At 33.9% G+C, this 22,345-nt stretch overlaps 3 protein-coding genes across 5 annotated transcripts; 1 reads left to right on the forward strand and 2 right to left on the reverse strand.

Annotated features, from left to right (window-relative positions):
* Positions 1-276: 276 nt before the first annotated feature.
* On the reverse strand, positions 277-2,784 carry LOC106621292 (zinc finger protein 184). 2 transcript variants are annotated; one of them, XM_070112234.1, is made up of 8 exons: positions 2,766-2,784; positions 1,924-2,230; positions 1,627-1,853; positions 1,275-1,573; positions 1,112-1,219; positions 863-1,058; positions 723-787; positions 277-663 (listed from the first exon to the last, which is right to left on the reverse strand). In XM_070112234.1, exons 2-8 carry the CDS (start codon positions 2,196-2,198, stop codon positions 532-534), a joined length of 1,302 nt encoding a protein of 433 aa, XP_069968335.1. In that variant the 5' UTR covers positions 2,199-2,230; positions 2,766-2,784; the 3' UTR covers positions 277-531. The 2 variants fall into 2 exon arrangements, with proteins under 2 accessions (XP_069968335.1, XP_036219439.2); XM_036363546.2 differs by lacking the exon at positions 2,766-2,784 and having other exon boundaries at positions 277-457; positions 524-663.
* A 297-nt stretch (positions 2,785-3,081) lies between these two features.
* CSN3 (COP9 signalosome subunit 3) lies at positions 3,082-5,484 on the forward strand. 2 transcript variants are annotated; one of them, XM_014240074.3, is made up of 10 exons: positions 3,082-3,340; positions 3,446-3,631; positions 3,695-3,788; positions 3,864-4,108; positions 4,190-4,384; positions 4,450-4,629; positions 4,689-4,820; positions 4,889-5,071; positions 5,163-5,230; positions 5,295-5,484. In XM_014240074.3, exons 2-10 carry the CDS (start codon positions 3,491-3,493, stop codon positions 5,308-5,310), a joined length of 1,254 nt encoding a protein of 417 aa, XP_014095549.1. In that variant the 5' UTR covers positions 3,082-3,340; positions 3,446-3,490; the 3' UTR covers positions 5,311-5,484. The 2 variants fall into 2 exon arrangements, with proteins under 2 accessions (XP_014095549.1, XP_014095548.1); XM_014240073.3 differs by having other exon boundaries at positions 3,477-3,631.
* A 12,695-nt stretch (positions 5,485-18,179) lies between these two features.
* On the reverse strand, positions 18,180-20,722 carry LOC106621293 (uncharacterized). The gene is made up of 2 exons (XM_014240078.3): positions 20,152-20,722; positions 18,180-19,858 (listed from the first exon to the last, which is right to left on the reverse strand). Exons 1-2 carry the CDS (start codon positions 20,495-20,497, stop codon positions 19,407-19,409), a joined length of 798 nt encoding a protein of 265 aa, XP_014095553.3. The 5' UTR covers positions 20,498-20,722; the 3' UTR covers positions 18,180-19,406.
* Between the last annotated feature and the right edge of the window lie 1,623 nt (positions 20,723-22,345).

Below are 22,345 nucleotides of genomic sequence, written 5' to 3' on the forward strand. Positions count from 1 at the left end.
AAAGTATATACATATATTTAATAAATGTAAGTCTACATATAGAACACGATCATAAATATAACATTATTTAATGAAAAAAAAACACAAAATGAACATGAGGGCAACTAATAATGCGATTAGAAGGAAATAAAGATATACGAAAAGAACAAAACAACAAATCAAGCGTTCAAATTGAAGATTATGTATAGCGCGTACTTGAAAACGCAGCAGCAAATTTAGTTGGTTAAGAAATAATTCAGTGTAATAAAAATATAAACATAAACAAGAAACGTTAAATCCAAATTTTTAAACTTACAATTTATTAAAAATAAATACACTAAATTTGATCAGTAATCTGCGAAAATAATCAAACAGAAATAAAGTTCATAATTAAACATACCAATATTTAGCGAGATTTTTTCAGACTTAGTGCAGTAAATTACAAAAAAAATATTAAATAAAATTAAAAATAATTATTCTGAAAGTTGAAATCATATCATAAGAAATGAAATAAATAAAGAAATGTTTATAAAGAAAAAATTACTTTGCATATCAGTTATTTAAATAAGTGGGAAACTGTGTATCTTCCGAAGGTGCGGGTATGGTTACACCACCGGTATCTACAGCTGGCTCATGCGGCAGTGAATCAATACTTTCAATTGGCAAAAAACAATCAGCAGACATCTGAAAAAGAAGGTTTAGAAAATGGAGAACATACATACGTAAGACTTGAAAAGGGGAACCTCATTTTTGTTCCGTAATTTGTGGAGATTTTTCGAAGTGCCGGAGCGGGTGGCATCCATAGAGTCTGAAATATGAGGTATGATTTTAGAAATGTACATGTATACCAAGAATGTTTTCAAAGAAATATAGAATAACCAACCTTCGTGATTAACAATTAAACCTTTGAGATGATCACTTTTGTGGGCCTGTAGACGCTCTGAGCTTATAGTAACATAATTACACAAGTCACATGCGATTTTTTTATATTCCTCCGAATGGTTCAAACGCATATGTCGTTTATATGCGCTGGTTTGAATGCAGGAGAAGTCGCAGTGTTTGCATTTTAATTTTTCCGTCTTGAATAAGAACTCCTTTTATAATATTCCTAAATTGCTTATACTTTACTTACCTTCTCATGGCGCAGCTGATGCTTATGTAACACGCTAGGATCTCTGGTCGAAAATTTACAGACCTTACAATGTAGTGGCTTTTCACCCGTATGTTGGCGCATATGGATCTACAGTAATAATAATCAATGTGAATACTAGCACAGCAGAATTATTAATACGTACAATCAAACTGGCTTTACGCGCCATTTTTTTGCCACACACATTGCATATAAACGGTTTAATTTTGTTATGCACCGCTTTAACGTGTTTTGAAAGTGTTTTACCATTTACGAATTTCCGACTACATATTTCACAAGTCTTCTCTGCATAATACTTATTTTTATTCACCGGGGCTGTTTGAACCACGTTCACATCGCAATTTTTCAAGTCTTGCTGTAAGCGTTTGCGCTGAACTGCGCGTAAAGAGCGTAGAACACGCATTCGCCACTTTTTGTGGGCCCGCATGTGGCGCCAAACAAGTACTGTAAGAAAATGTGTAAATTATTATTTTTATGCATTTAAGCAGATTCCTTACCAGACGCATGCGCTTTGTACTCGCATTGTGGACATTGTAATAGGTCCACGTCTATTTGATGTGCTTTCCACAGATGTGCAGTGCAACGTCTCCAAGTTGTCAGTTCTACACTACACTCATAACATTTGAATTTCTGAGCCGCATTTGGGCAAGTATGACATTTAGTATGCAATGAAAGTTTTATTTCGTTTTCAAATTTATAAGGGCATGACTTCGTCACAGGACAACTGAAATGTGAGGATATTAAAAATGGCAGACCCTATGGAAGACCCATAATTTTATATATTATTTATATACCCCTTCATCATTTTGGAACGTAACACAATTCGAAAGTTTTTAAATGGCATTGGCCGTATTTCCAGTTTCACACACTCCTCTTTTTGAGCTTCCCCCCCTGTCTCAATAGTTTGACAAACTTTATTAGTTAATTCTACAGATTTTCCCTCTGTCGAAGAACTTTCTGCAACTCTTGGTGTGCATTTGTGGTATTCAATAAAATGTCCTCGTAAGTCCTCGATTAGTGTATATTGCCGAAAACAGATATTGCAAACATAGATTATTGTCGACTCCATATTTGCAATATTTGACCTCGTTCCTGCCGAATCTGAATAAAAGTCAATTACATCTTAATTACTCAGTCGCAACTTTTCAGCATTTAAACTACGTTTTTGTCTTTATTGAAATTTTTTTTGCAAAATTTATGATAAAAATATAAATATTTACGAATGTCTTGTTAGAGGGACTAAAAACAAAAAACGAACAGTTTTTTCAGTACTCTTTACTATTCTGTCACGATTCACAATAAGCGGAAAGTCCCGAAGCCATAAGATTATTAAAACTTTAACTAGAATATAACATTTTTACTTAATTTAGATATTATCACTTCGGAGATGGCATCGACCTAATAAAACTGAAAGTTTTTGGTAATAAAAGACATAAATATCTCAATTACAACTTGCAACAAATAAAATATTACTTATGCAAATATATATTATGCATTATTTACTATGAGATTCAACAAAATATTAGCACAAACTTTCATTAAAACTTAATATCTTATTGTTATTATTATTTTTTTTTGCTTTAATAAAAATAATACCACAGTTGACTTTCATTAAAATTGGCCATACACGACATACATTTGTGTTCGATTTACTAGTATAAAAGCTTGTGTGCATACAATCGAAGTTGAAAAAAATTTTCAATTTTCAGACAAGTATGTCGTAATGCGTAGAATTGCTCACTTGTTAACAAAGTCCAAAGGATTAAAAAAATGCTTTTGAATTACCTCATATAGAGTGCGCACATATACCATAGGAATACCCAACTTTTAAAAGCAGTATTGCCAATCCATAGTAAGTCATTATAACAAAAAAAAAATTACTTCAAATGTCAAATAAACATTTCAAACATCAACGTTTTCCGTAACATATTTATCTCTTTCTAGCAGTTGCTTTTTTATTTTGTCAAAATATAGCAAGCCAGACATTACTGTGGTTGCTGTCATTGAAAAAGCGAAAAATCAACCACCGAAAAGAATAAGGCAATACGACACAGCGGAATTTTAAACTGTTCGCAATTGGCAAATTATGAATTTTTAGTCAAATCAATCGTCTATATATTTGCTAAATCGTTACCTTAATTACCGAATTCAAAGCGATGGCCAGTGCATTAGAAAACTATGTTAACAATGTGCGGACAAAAAGCAGCGAAGGTGGGTTACAATGCACTGCTCTAGACGGTTCAGACCATGCACCGTTCAGAAATGTAGCATTAGAAACCGGCAAAATAAGTTTATTACAAATGTTTTTCTAATTAGTTTGCGCATTGATTGTAATGTCTTCAAATAGGAAATTTCCGCATTATGGTGGAACAATTAAATGAATCTGTCGAAATACTCTCACGTTATTGGGATTTGCTAGATAATGTCCTGGAGACGTTAGATTTTCAACAACATTCCCTGGGAGTGCTGTATGTTTTGCTAGTCAAATTCAATGGCGCTGCGGTTAGTTAACAAATATTTTAATATTTAATAAATTAATTTTATTAAATAACACTTGATTTTTAGAATGTGAATGCTGATCTACCACAATTGTTCAACCTCTATAAAGAATTTATCAGTCAGTGCAACGGTGAGCAAGTGCGGTATGCTACGTATACTTGTAAGTGTTGAAAGTTTAAAACTTATATTGTAACGTTTATACGTAATTGCAAATCATTTCTAATACATATTATAGACTACGATCTATGTCACATGTTTACGAGCCTTATCGTTGATCATCCACACTGCATTCAGGGAATTAAAGTCGTTGCACAAGCCATCGAAAAAATTCGTCTTTGTGACTCACAGCAAACCAGCATTCACTCTGATCTCTGCCAGCTGAGCTTGAAAGCGAAGTGTTTCAAAACCGCACTGAGCTTTCTAGATGTTGATATAACCACCATATCTACGGCATCTGAAATTCGAGGGCAAAGCTCGGCTGTGAGTAATAGTCAATTAAATTATCATTTTATTTTATGAATACATTGCATTTATCAACATTAATTTCTAATTTGCTATTAGGATACCAATAATGATGCCAAATATTTTCTTCTCTACTATTACTATGGTGGTATGATATATACTGCGGTTAAAAACTTCGATCGGGCCTTGTATTTCTTCGAAGTGTGTATATCCACTCCCGCTGCGGCCATGTCACACATAATGTTAGAAGCCTATAAAAAATTCGTGCTGGTTTCACTAATTCTACACGGAAAGGTAGACGCTTCCATAACGTTCGTAATTAACTATTTTTTAAATATAATTTATGTTTTGTTATTTAGGTTTTACCAATACCGAAATCGTCTGCGCCAGTGATTTCGCGATTTATGAAGCCTCTCGCGCAGTCTTATCATGACTTGGCAACTGCTTACGTGACATCATCCAGCGACGAACTACGAATTATTATGAATAAATCTAGCGAAACTTTTATTCGGGATAAAAATATGGGTTTAGTAAAACAGGTATAAGATAACGACTAATTACATATTTATACATATTTAGAAGTTGAAATGTGTTGCAGGTTGTAACTTCGCTTTATAAGAAAAACATACAGCGGTTAACCAAAACGTTTCTGACGCTCTCCCTTTCGGATGTCGCTAGTAGAGCTCAGCTGGCAGATGCGGCCGAAGCGGAAAAATATATTTTCAATATGGTTGGTTTTTTTGCACATTGAACATAGTAACACATCTTCTATGAAATGTTTGTTGTTTCTTTCCTAAGATAAAATCTGGCGAAATTTATGCAACTATAAATAAAAAGGATGGCATGGTTGTTTTTAAAGATGATCCTGAAAAATATAATTCTCCCGAAATGTTCCTTAAAATTCAGAAAGATATGGCACAAACGATGGACTTAATAAGGCAAATTAACAAAATGGAAGAGGACATTTTACTCAACCCAATGGTAAGTTTGTTAAATAATGAATTTGCCGTAAATAAAATTAGAAATTTCGATTTGTTTCCTTAAATATTTTCCGTCTCATTTTTATTTGCAGTATGTCAAGAAAGCTTTAGGGAACCAAGAGGATGAACTAACGTCTCAGCATGCAAAATCATTTTCTGGGTAATTATAGCAAATATTGTATAAAATTTAAACAAAATCTTAAATCTTACTTTAATATTTTTAGTGATCCAACGGATTGATGATATATCAAATATGCCGCAACTGCGCTTTTGTCAAACGAAAAAATGTCCGGAATCTACTTCATCTGCTTCGTGCTCAAATGCATTTCTTCTGTATTCAACAAAGAATTTGCCAGCAGCAAAACTTTGCCTATTAAGACCTATTAAAGAATTGTTTTTAAATTCACATTTTAATTCGTACTATAATTTTTAATTTTATAATGGCATGAAGAAACGGAAAGGTACTTAATATACTTCACTACTGGAACTTCTCTCAAGTGTCTCAAGAGTCAACAAACTGGCAAAACTTTATGTAATCTGATATACGTTTTAATATTTAAGCAAAAGAGCTTACTCCTAGCAATAATTGACTTGTTTATAAAATAAACTGTCACATAGTAATTGCTTCATCAGGTCCGTAACTTCCTCAAAAAAACATCATCACCGACAGTTATAGCGGTGTTATTTGACATAAAACTTTAGTGAGATAAATGTTATTGTTGTAGTAAGTACCTAACCCCTGTTTGGGAGAAAAGTACAACAATTAATTGTCAACCAGATTATTTAGCGATAAGTGGTTGTTGTAACGATTATCCAGACTATTTGGACAAAGCAATAAGTTAACTCATCGAAATCACTTAACAGTAGGCCCAGGAAACGAGCTGTTTTGACGGGTTAGGACTATATCGAGATGGCAATTACGACAGCAGTGTTGCGAATTTGTCAAAGTATCACGTTCTGCGTGAATTTTTGGCAACACTTGCAACAGCATCACGTTCTACTGTCACTTTTTGCACGCAGTTTATACAAATAATCGGCAACACAAAATTTTGTCTGCACATCAGCAGAGTATCAGCAAATATGCAACACAGTAGCTGTTCTGCTGCAATTATTATGTAGCTCGAACGCACCCGTAATTAGTGGCATGCGGAGACTCATTGCATGGAGGACATACATTTTGTATGTCAGGGTCTATTCTGGAAAGTAAGAGTTTAACCTGCTTCAATACTCAAAACGAAGTTTCATGCGGCAACTCGGGTTCTTTTTCTGCAATAGGCGGTGTTTGGACTCCAAGTACTCCATCTACTGGGAAGGAATTAATGATGGTTTTAATAGCTCCACTGTGAATGACATTCAGTGCCTGTCGAAAATTAGTAGCGATAGATCCAGGAAATGAGCTGATTCGAATGGATCAATGGAAGAGGCGTGTTAAGTGAGTGGGTTTAGCGGGACATCCAAAAAGGTGTTTAGTGTCATGCGGGGACTCTTTGCACGCAGGACATATGTTTAGTATGTCGGGGACTATTCTGGAAAGGTATATCCAGAACGAAGATGCTCGAGGGTCACTATGTTGTTGTTTTTGTTGTAGCGGCAGAAAGCATTCCAGAAGTAATTTCGAGAAATGGTGCGTGTTGTACGGCAGAGGATCACTCTGATCGTATGATAGTCTGGAGTGCGGTGTTCTTATTTATCTGTACCCTTCTCAGCTGCGTCCTGCTGCATCAAGACGACCATATTGGGGTTGCGTAATTAATGGCCGATCAATCCCGCTGCTAGTAGATATTTTACCAACAAAATCTAAGTCCGTCAAGACCAATTCCTTCCTAGTCCATTATTTTGTTTTGACGATAATAACAGGAACTTCTTCTCTGAGGAATTTATTGACGCACAGTTAATTATTACTTAAAGCTTCAAAGCGATTGATTGCTATAGTGATGCCATTTACGGCACGTGTGAACTACTGCCTATAAATCTTAGGTCAATCTAGAGGCCGTAAGTCATAGACTCGTTTAATTTACTTCATGTTGCCTTCTGTCCGGTATATTTATAATAAAATCAACCTAATTCCCAAAAGTCCCAACATTCATCAGAGGAGTACTGTAATAAGGCTTGAAAATATATATATGGGCTTGAAAAGTTATCGTCCAATTTCGACCAGTTTTAGATGGCAGATTGTACAAAGCAGTATTTGTCCAAAGAATTGTTCCAATATCTTTATTAGTGCCTGATTTATATTCCGATGATTCGATGATATAGAGAAATGTTTTCACCAAGGTTGGTGGCAGATGTTAGAGAATTTGGAAGAGAATTTTGTAGCAGCTTTTGTTGATGAAAATATGGACTGATACTATTATTTCTCTGATATAATATATAGAAACATATTCTTCTCTAGGGATGAATAATAGGAGTAAATAGTTTGAATAAAGTAGTGGAATATAATTATTACTATTTCAAAATAGGTACATTTCTGGAAATGTTATAAAGAATATTAAAATTTTCTGGATGAATTGTAAACTGGTTTAATTAAAAGCGATGAGTATAAAGTACACTATTGTTATACATATGTACCTACAGGTACAGTAATAAAGATTTTCTTGTATTCGTTCGTTCGAGTAAATAAAGAACTATCTTCAAAATATCGATGTAAATTGGAACTGCAGCAATGAGCAGTGAATTTCATGGAGCACAAAAGTACAAGTATGTTCGATCCTATTTTTCTCTATCAATTTAGGTTCATTGCGCTCCCCATAACTTTTGTTTGGCTATTAACGCAGCATGTTATGCATCTGGCATAAAAAATGAGTTATGTTAGAATTTATCGGTAGGATTCAAGCTTTTTTCACCGGCCCAAAGGATAAAATGTTCTGAAAGATGAAATTTCGAAAATAACAAAAACAAACAAATAAGGAAGGGCTAAGTTCGGATGTAACCGAACATTTTATACTCTCGCAAAGTCAAATGGTATACTCGTTTGAGATTTCTTTGTGGATTGACTGATATTTTCGGTAGAAGGTCAACTATAGGCACTGGGGTCCACATATTTAGTACTTAGGGGCTTGAACAGTTTTGGTTCGATTTAGACAATTTTTGATCACAAGGTGGCATACTTTAAACGTATTATTTTTTTCATCTCAATCTCAAGATATGGGATTTCACCTAAAAGTGGGCTGTGCCACGCCTACTGTCTAATTTTGAACGCGGATCCTATAAAATCATCTCATACCATCCCAGAGATAAAATTTTATGTCTCTGGCGTGTTTAGTGCTTGATTTATCGCGCTTTTAACAGTACCGTTATATGAAGAGTGGGCGGAGTTGCCACCCGATTTGAACTACCGTCAATAGAAGTGCTAAAAATATTTGCTTCCAGTGAATTTTATAGCAAAAATAGAGAAAATTATAGCATTAGCGGCTTAGGCGATATGCACATTAAACCTATTAGAGGCGGGACCACGCCCACTTTAAAAAAAATTTTTAACTGCAGATGCCCCTCCCTAATGTGATCCTGTGTACCAAATAACAGTCTTGTATCTTATTGCGGAGCTTAGTTATGGCAATTTATTTGTTTTTGATTAATGGCGTTTTGTGGGCGTGGCAGTGGTCCGATTACGCCCATCTGCAGTAGCAACAGGTTGCGAGAGTATAAAAATAGACAGTGAGCAAGCACATGTCTTACAAGTGTACGACAACCTTGACGTATTGAACCAGCATCGTCATACTAACAGTGCGACGAATTTTAAAAACAAAAAACTATCATTTATTTTGCTTTTCTATTTTCGCTATTTACGATATCTAAAAAATAAACGTGTTATTTTGTCACTGTATTCTAGGTAATTAGCTTCTTCTAAATGATTTTATACTCTTGCAACATGTTCCTACAGAGTGTGAAAATAGTTGAAACCAAGTGATAACCCCGCCCCCTAAAAGTGCGATAACTCAATAAATAAAACCGTCAGAGGGGTTAAATTTTGCAAAAACGATGGTAAAATTAAGCTTAATAGGAACCAAAACAAAAATTAGACAGGGGCGTGGCACTGCCCACGTTTAGGGAAAACCCCATATCTCAGGAACAGCTAGACCAATTTCAATCATATTCGGTATGTAACATTTCTCTGACCTTTTTATGTTACAATGTGAGCAAAATCGGTCTATAACCATGCCTACTTCCCGTATAACACAATTTTAAATTCCATCTGATTCTCTCACTCTCTGGTATTCAAATCAAGCAAAAGTTATTGTATCGGGATACAACTTTGTTCGAATAATGCCTTTAAAGTATGGCACCTTATGACCAAAACTGTTTAAGCCCCCAAATAATTAAATGTGGACCCCAGTACATATAGTTGACTTTTTACCGAAAATATCGGTCATTATATGGGATATATAATTAAAATTCAGAGAGGATCCTTTCATGATAATAGTATGTCTGTATGTTTAAAATGGGTTGAATCGGGTCAATACTTCCCTTAGCCCCAATATACCTAATATAAAAATTTTTGAACTTCCGGGTGACACTATACCGCATGTATAAGCCAATATGTGAGTTATCTCAATGAAAATCTTTCAGTTGAAAATGGATAAAATTGAGCGAAAACTTGACCCAGCCCCCAATAACTAATATCAGGATTTCGAACATAAAGCTGACTTTACTCCATATGATTGGTGATGGTATGTGAGGTACCTTAAAGAACTCCTGGGAGCATTTTATTAGTCTGTGGCATGTTTTTTGTATGTGGTATTGGCAAACATTGATAAAATGGGGTCCATACTACCCCCAACTCCTATATACTACTTATAATGATTTTCGTTATTCTAGCAAGTTTTATTGTGAGAATGTTGGTCAGTGGGTTATTTATATATAAAATTGCTTCAAAATATGTTCTCGAGTATTCCTGAGCAATGTCAAAATTAATCACCTTAAATGATTTCCGTCTTTCCACCTGTATTTTAACCGTTTAGGTTGATCAAAATATGCGATATTTTAGTGAAATTAAGAGGACAAGTTCTCTTAAAAATTAAGTGGCTTAGCGCTGAATTACAATGGAATTGGTCTATACCTTGGTCTAAACCTCATATACCTAGCGAAAAGAATTCCGGTTCTCTGGTTGATGTTTTCCACATCAACACAATATATTAAATTCAGTCTCTTCGGTCGAGTTGACATCACATTCATATTGTATATCTCATTTGAAGAGGTTTTTACAATAATATAATTTTTGCTGATCGATTGTAATTTATTCACGATTTCATCGATCAATGAATGTTTAATTCTTTCGCCAATTTTTATACTCTCGCAACCTGTTGCTACAGAGTATAATAGTTTTGTTCACCTAACGGTTGTTTGTATCACCTAAAACTAATCGAGTTAGATATAGGGTTATGTATATATAAATGATCAGGATGAAGAGACGAGTTGAAATCCGGGTGACTGTCTGTCCGTCCGTCCGTCTGTCCGTCCGTCCGTGCAAGCTCTAACTTGAGTAAAAATTGAGATATCTTTATGAAATTTTGTAGACATGTTTCTTGGTACCGTAAGACGGTTGGTATTGCAGATGGGCGTAATCGGACCACTGCCACGCCCACAAAACGACATTAATCAAAAACAAATAACTTGCCATAACTAAGCTCCGCAATAAGATACAAGACTGTTATTTGGTACACAGGATCACATTAGGGAGGGGCATCTGTAGTTAAAAATTTTTTTTTAAAGTGGGCGTGGTCCCGCCTCTTATAGGTTTAATGTGCATATCTCCTAAACCGCTAATGCTATAATAACAAAATTCTGTGGAAGCAAATGTTTTTATTATTTCTATTGACGGTGTGAAAATAGTTGAAATCGGGTGGCAACTCCGCCCACTCTTCATATAACGGTACTGCAAAAACTACTAAAAGCGCGATTAATCAAGCACTAAACACGCCAGAGACATTAAATTTTATCTCTGAGATGGTATGAGATGATTTTATAGGAACCGGGTTCAAAAGTAGACAGTGAGCGTGGCACAGCCCACTTTTAGGTGAAAACCCATATCTTGAGATCTGCTTAACCAATTTCAACAAAATTCGGTACATAACGTTATTTTCATATTTCTATGTTGTAGTGCGAAAATGGGCGAAATCGGACTACAACCACTCCTATTTCCCATATAACACTATTTTCAATTCCATCTGATTCTTTCACTTTCCACTATGCATATCAAGCAACAATGATTATATCGGGGTAAACTTTGCGTGAATAATACGTTTAAAGTATGCCACCTTGTGACGAAAAGTCCAGTGCCTATAGTTGACCTTCTACCGAAAATATCAGCCAATCCACAAAGAAATCTCAAACGAGTATACCATTTGACTTTGCGAGAGTATAAAATGTTCGGTTACATCCGAACTTAGCCCTTCCTTACTTGTTTAATATAAAGTTGTGCCAGCACGAGGAGGAATTTCCCGAGCTTTGATTCTTGCAAGTAGCAAGAGTAGGAAATGTTCGGTTACACCCCAGCAGAGCCCTTCCTTACTTGTTGGATATCATTTGTTGATATTAAAATGGTTTGCCCATTTAGATTTGTAAATATCTTTGGGACATCACCTCCATTATTTTTATAGTCTTGCAACATGTACAGAGTATTGTAGTTTTGTTCACCTAACGGTTGTTTGTATTACCCAAAACTATATCTAGGGTTATTTATATATAAATGATGCGGATGACGAGACGAGTTGAAATGACGGTGACTGTTTTTTCATCACCTCTTCAAACTCTGGCAAATGGGCAAAATCGGATAGTAACCACGCCAACTCTCCATATAACGGTTGTGTTGAAAACTACTAAAGCACAATAAATCAATGAATAAATGAGCCACAAGTATTAAATTTTACAACCAAGATGGTAGAGAAGGGCTTTTTAGGATGTGGTGTGAAAATTAGATAAGGGGAGTGGCACCGTCCACTTTTAGGTGAAATCCTATATCTCAGGAGCTACTCGACCGATTTCAACCAAATTTGGTGTGTGATTTTACCCAAACATTCCTATTAGACTTGGGTGAAATCGGAAGGCAACCACGCCTAATTCCCATGTAACAAACTTTTAAATTCCGTCTGATTCTTTCACTTTACAGTATATAAATCAAACATCCATAAAGTTAACAGAATAAAACTTTGCACAAATAGTGTCCTCAAAGTATTTCATCTTACTTTAATTTTCGAAATCGCACTATAACTTATGGCAAAAATGGGTAAAATCAGGCCAATACTTCCATTAGCCCCCATATACTTAATATAAATATTTTCGAACTTCCGGTTCCTTTTATACCGCATCTATCGGTCATATGTAAAAAATCCTAATTATCGCTTACGTGATTAACCCATGTATACTTGTGATCTTTCCTAAACTCAACCACTTCAGTTAATAACTAACTAACTGAACCTTACACAGCAAGAGGTAACCGTGTCCCTTCTAAATCGGATGTATCGTCGGATTCAACATTACCGCAATCGATATTTAAATTCTTATTGGTAAGGATAGTCGTGAAGCCCGTCTTTTTCTATTATGTATCTAAATAAGTGTTCAAGAATGCCATGGTTTGGGCGATAAGTTAATTATTAACTTAATATGTACTTAATATTAAATTATTTAGTAAGTTTAAGATCGGCATGTAGGAATTGAAGGGCGTAATTTGATTCAATAAAACGTAAATTATTAAAATAGTCATAATTACCCACTGTATCTTTTTTCTTCGTCCTTTCCAATTTTAGAACGCGATTTTTTCACAATTTATGGTTCTAACACTTTTAAAACGCACTCAATATTATTTAGAAAATATGTAAAAAACGATTTTGATTTTTCAAACAATACGCGCCCACTGCGGATTATCGGATTTGACTTATTTAAATATGACATTCGTTAGAAATGGCATCAGACGTTAGAGTTGCTATGTATGTATATACATACATTTTTTTGAAAAATTAAAATTTTATTTGGAACTGAAATATTCTGGAAATATCTTTAATACAAATTTTTATCAATAGCTTACACGAACATGACCATTTAATAACTTTTATAATTAATATTTTCAAAATTGACTCTTAAACCTCAATATAACAAAATAATTTAATAATTCAAAACATTTACATGTTTTCAAAAAACACAATATAAACCGTACTTTTTTTTTTGTGTTTAAAAAATAAATGTTTTGATAATTTATTTTTAATTTTACAATCGCCTTAAATTAGTAATTGTATAAATACTAACCTACATACATACATATGTGTATATTTATTAATAAATTTATACTTTTATACTAATTGTTCAGATTGTAAATTTATTAGCGAGTATATAAATAAAAATATTGCGGAATGAGCGCCTATTGAAATTCACAAAGTGTTCTCAAGTTGTGGCGTGCTCTGTATCTTTAATGAATATCACGCCATTAATATTCCGATAGCTGTCGGCCACATGGGTGGTATATAAATATAAGTAGATAAGATTATTAATGGATTTATATGGTTATCTACGGACGATGACTCGAAGGAATGAATGCGTGAAAATGTGATAAGAAATGGAAGCAAATGATTATTAGCTAATATTTCGAAAACCCCAGATATGCGCTAATTGCTATAATTGTTTAAAAATGAACATGTGCGTTGGTACCAAAGAGCCCCACTTAGACAGTGAGAAGCAATACATTTAGTTTTTATTATTCTACATACTAAGAATATCCAATAGGATAAGATAAGAAACATGTACGAATAAATATAGTCCGCTAATCTTAAATATGTATGTTCAAATATATTTAAGAGGCATACATACATACATAAAGAAACACATAAACATAAATACATTTTCATATGATAACTTCCCTACAAGAACAGTGGTCATAGGTATAACAGTCACAGCTGAAAAAATTTTGTCAGCGCGCAGAACGAAATTTCTATCATTTTCTTAAAAGCCTTGTGCAAAAACTGATGTAAACAAATGTATGTGTGTTAGTTTGAATCTCTCTTTAATACATGGGTATTTGAAATTTATTCAATATATATCTATACTGCTCATTCTCATGTATTTTTCTGAGTCATTGCTGACCATAAATCCATTATAGCTGCAATTTGTCAGTTATGACTGTAAATCTATCACAAGTGAAAATTCTTTTGCACAGTAGATACTATAATTTTTATTTCATTATAAATTCAAAACTCTCAAAATTAGTTATAATAATATACATAAATATAAAAAAAGAGTGTAACAAAAATATCATTAAATAATAAACTATGAAAAGAAATTTTCTCTTAATTCCATGCTTGCTCCTATCAAAAGCTCTACTGTACGTATGTATTTCTCCATATTTCCATATTCCATTGAATATTTCGGAATTTAAAAATTCCTAAATATAAATGAAAATTAACTAAAAAAATAATTTTTGGGGCTAAGTTAAATATTATATAATAATATTATCAGGAAATTATTCTCTTCTAATTTCGATATCTGGGCGCTTGAATAGTTATGGTCCAATTTTGACAATATTTAGACATGAGATGGCATACCTTAAAAGCAATATTCGTGCAAATTTGTATCCCGATACATTCATTGGTGCTTGATTTGTTTACTGGAAACTAAAAAAGGTTTTTTATATGGGAAATAGTTGTGGTTTCATTCCGATTTCGCCCATTTTTGGAGATATGCGATTTTATCTAAATGTTGGCGGTGCCACGTCCGTTGTCCAATTTTGACACTGAGTCCTATAAAGCCTATTAAACCTATTAAGTGTCCGAAATTTGCCACTGTAAGTATCATAAAAGAACAATATAATATTCTTAAAAGAACAATAAAAAAACGATAAATTAATTTTTGGTCTATCCTGGTCGTACGTTCTAAAATGTAAATAGAGAAAAGAGACAGTAAAACCCAGCGGAGTGTGCAGTGCACGGAGCTTTAAATTTTGCCATCATAAGAAAATTAAATGTTAATATTAAATCGCGTTTAATTGAGTTAAAGTATTGTATAATGAATATTGAAAATAAAGGTATAGACTATATAACTAAATGATTTGCATAGGTTCTATCGCGGGCTTTGAGCACGAGGAATAAACTAAGAATTTCCGTAACGGAAATAAACCTAACACGCATAATGTCTACATGCAACATATGTATGTAAATATGTACACTAATTAATTCATGCAAAATGTTTATGTATGGGCATGCATTTATTATATATCGACGCAGATTTTGCAAGTCATGGAAAAAGATTTTAGAAGTAATACAACATATTTAAATCGACAAGAGCTATATTGCCATTTTTGTCACTTTTTTCTGTGTTTGCGGGGTTGACACTTTTCCCTTCCAGAAGGAACGTCAGAAAGTTGTTCAATTTATGATTTTTAGCTTTAGCAATCGTCGCGAAAAGACGCATAAAATTTATGTATGAAGTGTTTTAAATATGAATAAACCAAGTGCATTTACTAATAAAGAAAGTGTTGAAATGAAAAAAAAAAATTAGTGAGTACTCTCTATACATACATTTTAGTAGTAGAATCAAGAAATTCCGGAAATAAATCACACGAAACACGAACACAAAGTATGCGCAAAATGTTTGCAGACTTGTAGACGTATTTTCGCATAGCTCAAGCGGAACAAATCAATTGAACAGAAGGGTGATTCAAACATAATAATGTTTTGGACAAAAAATGTTTAATGGCAAATAAAAATATAGAATTTAATAAAAATTTATATAATACAATTAAATTATTCAATATTAGGAGTCATAATATTAGTAACATTATTTTTATTTTGGTAAATAGCTACCCCACCTTTTGGAACAGTATCTCGTTTGACTTGAACAATGAAATTGAAATTATGTATTTCATTAGGATTATCAATGCTAATAAATTTCCACTTATCTTGGCTGGCGATTTCAACATCAACTTCGCTGATAAAATCAGAACGATTGACAACTTTTTTTTCGGAAAAAATTAATTTAAAAATGAATCATGATCCACAAGAATCTACAACAAAGTATGGGAACACCTTTGACGCGGTATACCTATTCCAGATATTTAGAGGATATCAGTTTTTAAACTTATGTTTCTTATTACAGTAACCATAAACCTGAACAACCTACATGTATTGTACGATAATGAAAATATTTTAAACAATATTAATTTCTCATTTATGTAATAAAAGAAAACAATTTGTTTTCTTATCGGTCACCAGGCTCAAAAAGTGTAACTTGAATTAATATCAAAGAAAAAATAATACTGCATAAAAAATAAATCAATAATTATAATTGCATAAGTTGATAAAAAAAAATGCTATGCAATAGCTTTACCGCGGCAGTCCCCGAGTGCCACACGTACTTTTTTATGTATTAATGTGTTTGCCTATTGTTTTCAAATTATTGTTTTACCAGGGACCTGTCGAGTGGTGTGTTTTAGTTAAAGTCTTACCCTCAAATGAAACATTTTTATTAAATATTAGTTAATGTTTTCTTTGTGTTTCTACCAAGCAGTTTTGTGCCATCTTGCTTATATATGTACGTGCTTGTATACACATGTATAGTCTGACATATTTTGTTTTTGTGTATTAATTGTTTGCGTTTTGTTCATCATGTTTATTTGTGCTTTCGTTTTAATATTATCATTTGCAATATTTCATCAAACGTTTGTGTTATTCTTAACTACATATGTCCATATATACAGGTAACATACGTACATCCTATCAATGTGAACTTTCACGCAATGATATATTTTATATGTGGTGTTTAGAAAAGGGTTTATTCGCTGATAAAGCTAAAAAAGTATATGACTTCCTAAAACATAGATTTTAATCTGTTGATTCCGAATATACTGTTAAGAAAATGGTCAAAGAAAATTACCTTGCAAAAAAACTCGATTCTATTAAAATCCGTTCTACAGTTACTTGAGTAATATTAGAACTTTCTTCTTTTTCATTTATCAACTTAAACCATTTTAAATAAATTCAAATTCGTTATCATTTCCATTATTCCTCCTAAATTTTGTTACTTTAATTAATAAATAAACTAGTCAAGAGCAAAACAAAAGGTTTTGTGTTTTATACCAAATATTTTTCAATGGTCCGGAGGCGGAGTGGCTAGTGACAGAGGAGTTTGGACAGTTTGATTAGTGGTAATATTATTTGTCATTACATTACATTATATTATATAAAGCTAAGACAAAAACTTCACTTTGTGGAAGAATTTTTGGCCGCTGATTCCATACAAGATCGACCACTGTGCACTTTTGCCCCTTGTTTTTATTTTTTTTAATTTGCATAATTTGCAGCTTAGTTATGGAAATTTATATGTTTTCAATTAAGGCGTTTTGTGGGTGTGGCCGTACTCCGACTACGCCCATCTACGAACTCGTCTTCCGAATTCGACCAAAAAACATGTGGACAAAGTTTCATGACGATATCTTAATTATACTCTGAACAGGGTAAATTAAGTTTGCAACGAAGTTTGTAACACACAGAAGGAAACGCCGAAGACCCTATAAAATATATACATAAATGTAAAATAAGAAGCTGCTTATTTGTCGAAACGGTGGATATTGGACCACTATATCATATAGCTGTCACACAAACTGAACGATCGAAATCAAGTGCTTGTATGGAAAACTGTTTTATTTGACGTCTTCATTAAGGGAATAATGCAATCTTCGAAGAAATTGTTCAGATTGGATCATTATAGCTTATAGCTGCCATATTAACTGAACGATCGGAATAAAGTGCTTGCATGGAAAACTTTTTTATTTGACGAGGTATCTTCACGAAATTATATCGGAATTAAGTTCTTGTAAGGAACCTTTGCATTTGTGAAGGATATTATAGCTTTGGTGCAACCGAAGTTAACGTTTTTCTTGTTTTTTCTCAAGTTAAAGTGGCACAGACAGACGGAGGTACGGACAGACAGACATCCGGACTCCAACTGTTGTCGTCATAATGATCATTTATATATATCAACCTATGTCTGTCTCGATTAGTTTTAGTTGATACAAACAGTCGTTAGGTGAAAAAAACTTATGTTACAAAAGTATAAAGATATATATGATGAGGGGTTCCCTGAGAGAAATTCTGGATCCGCTTCTGATACTTCTGTATAGTAAACAAAGATTTGTTTGTATAAATAGATAATAATTAGGATTTATTAAACTTAGTTTACTAAATGTATTTCTAAATACCATGCATAACGACTACTTGCTTCGAATATCTACATAATTTTAAAATTTCATGTCAAGCTATTCAACGGAAGTAATTACAACTTATGTTATTGAGTTTTTATTTATTAATTTTATGAATATTTTTAATTAAATATGTATAAGTTTGTACTTATATAAGTACTATCACAATTTTTGTGTAAACCTCGATTTTAAAATACATACCGCTCAGTTAAGCTAAGACATATGCCATGGGACTGGATAATTGCTTGTACACAAAGGTAATATTAGTGCTTAACTCTACAAATATTTTGATAACATAACTGTTATATACATAGCGTTTTAAAAGCGAAATTTACCACCTTTCTAAGATTTGTCATACATTTGTTTCATACAACAGTTTCATATTAAATCGGAGATTTCTTTGTAAACTTATACTAATATTGTATATAGGTGCCATCAATCGCTTCAAAGTTCAGTTACATACAATATAATGGGAAAATATTAACCTAACTTAAGTCAAGTTCATATAGGTTTTTAATTTCTAGTAGACCTGTGAACTAAACTTTTATCTCTCATTCTCAAAATTTTGTGCTTCTAATGCTAAGGAATTATTTTTAGATAAAACCTTAAGATGAGTCTCGAATAAGTTTCCCTGGATAACTCAAAATGCCAACCTTAGCTTATCTCGACTTAAGCTATTTCAATAAATTGTTCCGTTATACATAAGGATTTGTAGGTGTAATTAATAAAGTTCATATAAATTATTTCTGACATGATTATGTCTCTTGGACTTTGAAGAGAAATATTTCGTGTTCGTGGAGTAAAATCTAAACTGTAAATTACAATTAAATGTTTAATGCATTAGTCGTACTTATAAATATGCATGAGTGCATTTGCACTTAAATATATACAATATTATTTATATTTCAGTACACATATACCTATGCATATGTGTGTGTGTGAAACATGTGGTTAATTTGTATGAAGCTTTAAGTGGTCATATTGCTTCGAAATGCCTCGCTCTAGAAATAATATAAACGAGTTTTCAACTGCATTATACCCTAAACCTCGTAAACACAGCGTTGCTGTAAGCGAGCAGTATTAATTCACAGTATTAGTCCGCATGTCTGTAAGTAATTTGTGTATTTTTGAATTTCTTCGCGCAAAGCAGTCAAACGCTTTAAATTGGATCTTCTGGCGGATTGATTTTGATGTTTCCGAGCGCATTCATGGCATTCGCGAAGGTGACCGACGGACGCACAGTAGGAGCGGATAGGCTAGACGCAGCAACCTCTCCGAAATTATTTGTGGCATCGGTGAGTTGAATTAACCTGGTGGTGGAAGTGGCCACAGTTTTTATGGGCGCATTGGCTCTTGATGTTGCCGCAATTCTTGACGATGCTTTGCGACTTGCTACTCTGCGTGAACTGGGGTATAGCTGGCGCTCGCTGATGCAAGACGACATGTGATCTGTCATTGGTATTTGTGACAAGCGATCATAATATTTAATCATTTTGTGTTCTTGATAGTCCGCGCTTAATTCAAAATCATCCGTAGACTTGTTGTGTTTATCAGTGTCCAATGGTACATAGGCTAGGTAGCACGGTGCTAAAGTGACGATAATTCTCAGCGCTGTATTTTTAACCGAAAGATTGCAAAAAATGTCAATCCAAAAGGTAGATCAATCACATCGGTCGAAGCGGCACAAAAGAAAAAAAGCAATATGAAAAACAAGCAACTAAACTATTTAAGCTTTAACATTTTTAGCGCCGAACTCCACCATCAACCAAGCAACTAAAGCCCCCAACACCTTGCAATCTTATGTCTACGGTTGGGTATGGTTGACCGCACAGAGTGCTGAGGGCTACAAGCTGGCGCCGCAATGCTAAAGCGCTGCAACAAGTCGACTATTTAATGCAATTAACCTGTTTTCGCCTTTCGATCGGACAGACCTTCGTTCGATCGCAAGACGATGCCGCTGTTACTTTTACTGGGCAGATTGTCCTTGTATTCCATGCTCATTATGGTGGAAATAGCCGCATGCGCCACCGGAAGATTGTCGTAGATGCACACGTAGATTCTGTGGCTGACGTAGACCATAATGAAGCAAAGGATGATCACGAGCAGAAGAATGAAAACGTACGCCAATATTGTAGGTATGTAAACGATAGTGTCCAGCATTTTTGGGCGAGCAGATTCGAACGGTTCGTTGCTACAGAAAATTTTATTGTTTGTTTTGCTTTCTGTTTTGATTATTTTCGTCTCCTTCATAAATACTGACTTAAAACTGTTTAAAAATATGTATGTATATTTACTCTACGTCAACAGTTCTTACTCAATCCCTCTGTGGGAATGTGATACTGATCGTCTTGTTTCTTTGGATATTCCTCAGCACATACTCTCCGTAAACATACGAGTCGTTAAAAGATATAACCAAAATATTATTTGATCGCCGTTGCCGTTACGCGAGGTGACACACTCAAACGCTCTGAACCGACTATTTGCGGTCGTTCCTTTGTTTATTGTTATTGCGGTAAGTCAAGTGTGCTGTCGTCTGCATGACTGGTTAAACCCGTTGACGCAGCATATTCTATTCGGAATGTGTTCGTATGAGAGTGCAACCATGGGCTGGCGGCGTAGAATAGCGTAGAACTCTCATTGGTTTTATTGGAAGTGTTTGATGTTGATGTTCGTTTAGGTTTGATGGGTGCGGCGGGAGGTCGCATTGCAGCCTTTGCCTCTTCTATAATATCAATTTCGTTATCTGCATTCGTCGCGGTTGCTATAGGTTCGTCTATCGATGAACGCCAAGCATTCGTCGAGCGCTGCCTAAGCAGCTGGCAGACCTAGTTAAAGCGGTTTGGAAAGAATGAAGTTGGGTAGCACAACTAAAATTAAGTTTTACGCTAAATATTTTTACTAGCTTGTTTGTTAAGCAACACAAAGCAGCAAGGAATGCTTTTGAAAGAAGTTGTTCCCTTGCAGTGGTTTCATTCGTTGTGTAATAAACTGAACGCCATATCAGCTTGTTATTTCGTTTTGAGTCAAGATACCATGACGTATACGCAACCTCCTTTGTCAAGCAACCTATAGAAGGTAAATATGCCAACTATTCTATTTGCAATAAGTTTGTTTCTTAACTGCTAACTATCAATAGAAATGCGTTTCTTAACCCAAAGAACTAGCAGAAGGGAACACAAAAATTGAGAGCGTAACAAGCTGAGAGAGCTGCTAGTCTCTGCTAGCATAGCTCCTGCCATATGAAGAAACAGCTGTTAACACACATGTGTAAACAAGCGAGACAAGTGAAAATAAAAATTATATTAATTAATTTTAAGGTGCTGATATGATGTGATTTTTAAAATTTTTTATATTTACTTGATAATTTCTGCTAGTTTTTCGTCTCTTTGTCATTCGCTCTTTGTGAGAGTGCCTTGCATTTTTATTCCTGATAGCTAACAGTTAGGATACAAACCTTATCTAAGATTGCATCGATAACCCAAAAACAACAATTAGTTAGTGTTTTAATTCATAGTATCAAAATCAGGCGTTTTGTTTTGTTTTTATGATTCAAAAATACATTTTTCAAAGATTTCAACCATTTAGAATATATTTTTTAGTGATATGAATTAAAAACTTGTTTTCGTAAGATGACAACCTGGTGGAACCGCTCTTCTTGTTTCTCACCTCATAAATTATCCGAAAAATTATCCAGTTCGGAGAGAGTTCAAACTGATACTCATATTTGTTTCAAGGGTCTGGAAGTTTGTCAGTATATTTTACACAATGACTTCAGATTTAGTTAAGCACCATGGTGCTTTATTGGTTACCCTATATAAAATTTCCATTATCAACCCAAATTTTTTTCAAGATGCACTTTCCAGAATAGGCATAACTTTAATAAAATCGGAATAAATTTTCTGTATTTGATGCCCATTAAAAATTTAAATTTTCAACATTTCCTTAGCTTTGAAAATTGTCTTGAATTATAATTAAAACAATATTCATCCACGTCCACCGCTTCGAAACAATAAACTAACTTGATAACATACCTATATGTATGTTCTACCGTTCCATCCACTTTCATCGATAAACAGTACCGATTTCGGGAGATTTGGC

Source organism: Bactrocera oleae, chromosome 6 (genome assembly GCF_042242935.1).
Source record: "Bactrocera oleae isolate idBacOlea1 chromosome 6, idBacOlea1, whole genome shotgun sequence".
Classification (NCBI taxonomy): domain Eukaryota; kingdom Metazoa; phylum Arthropoda; class Insecta; order Diptera; family Tephritidae; genus Bactrocera; species Bactrocera oleae.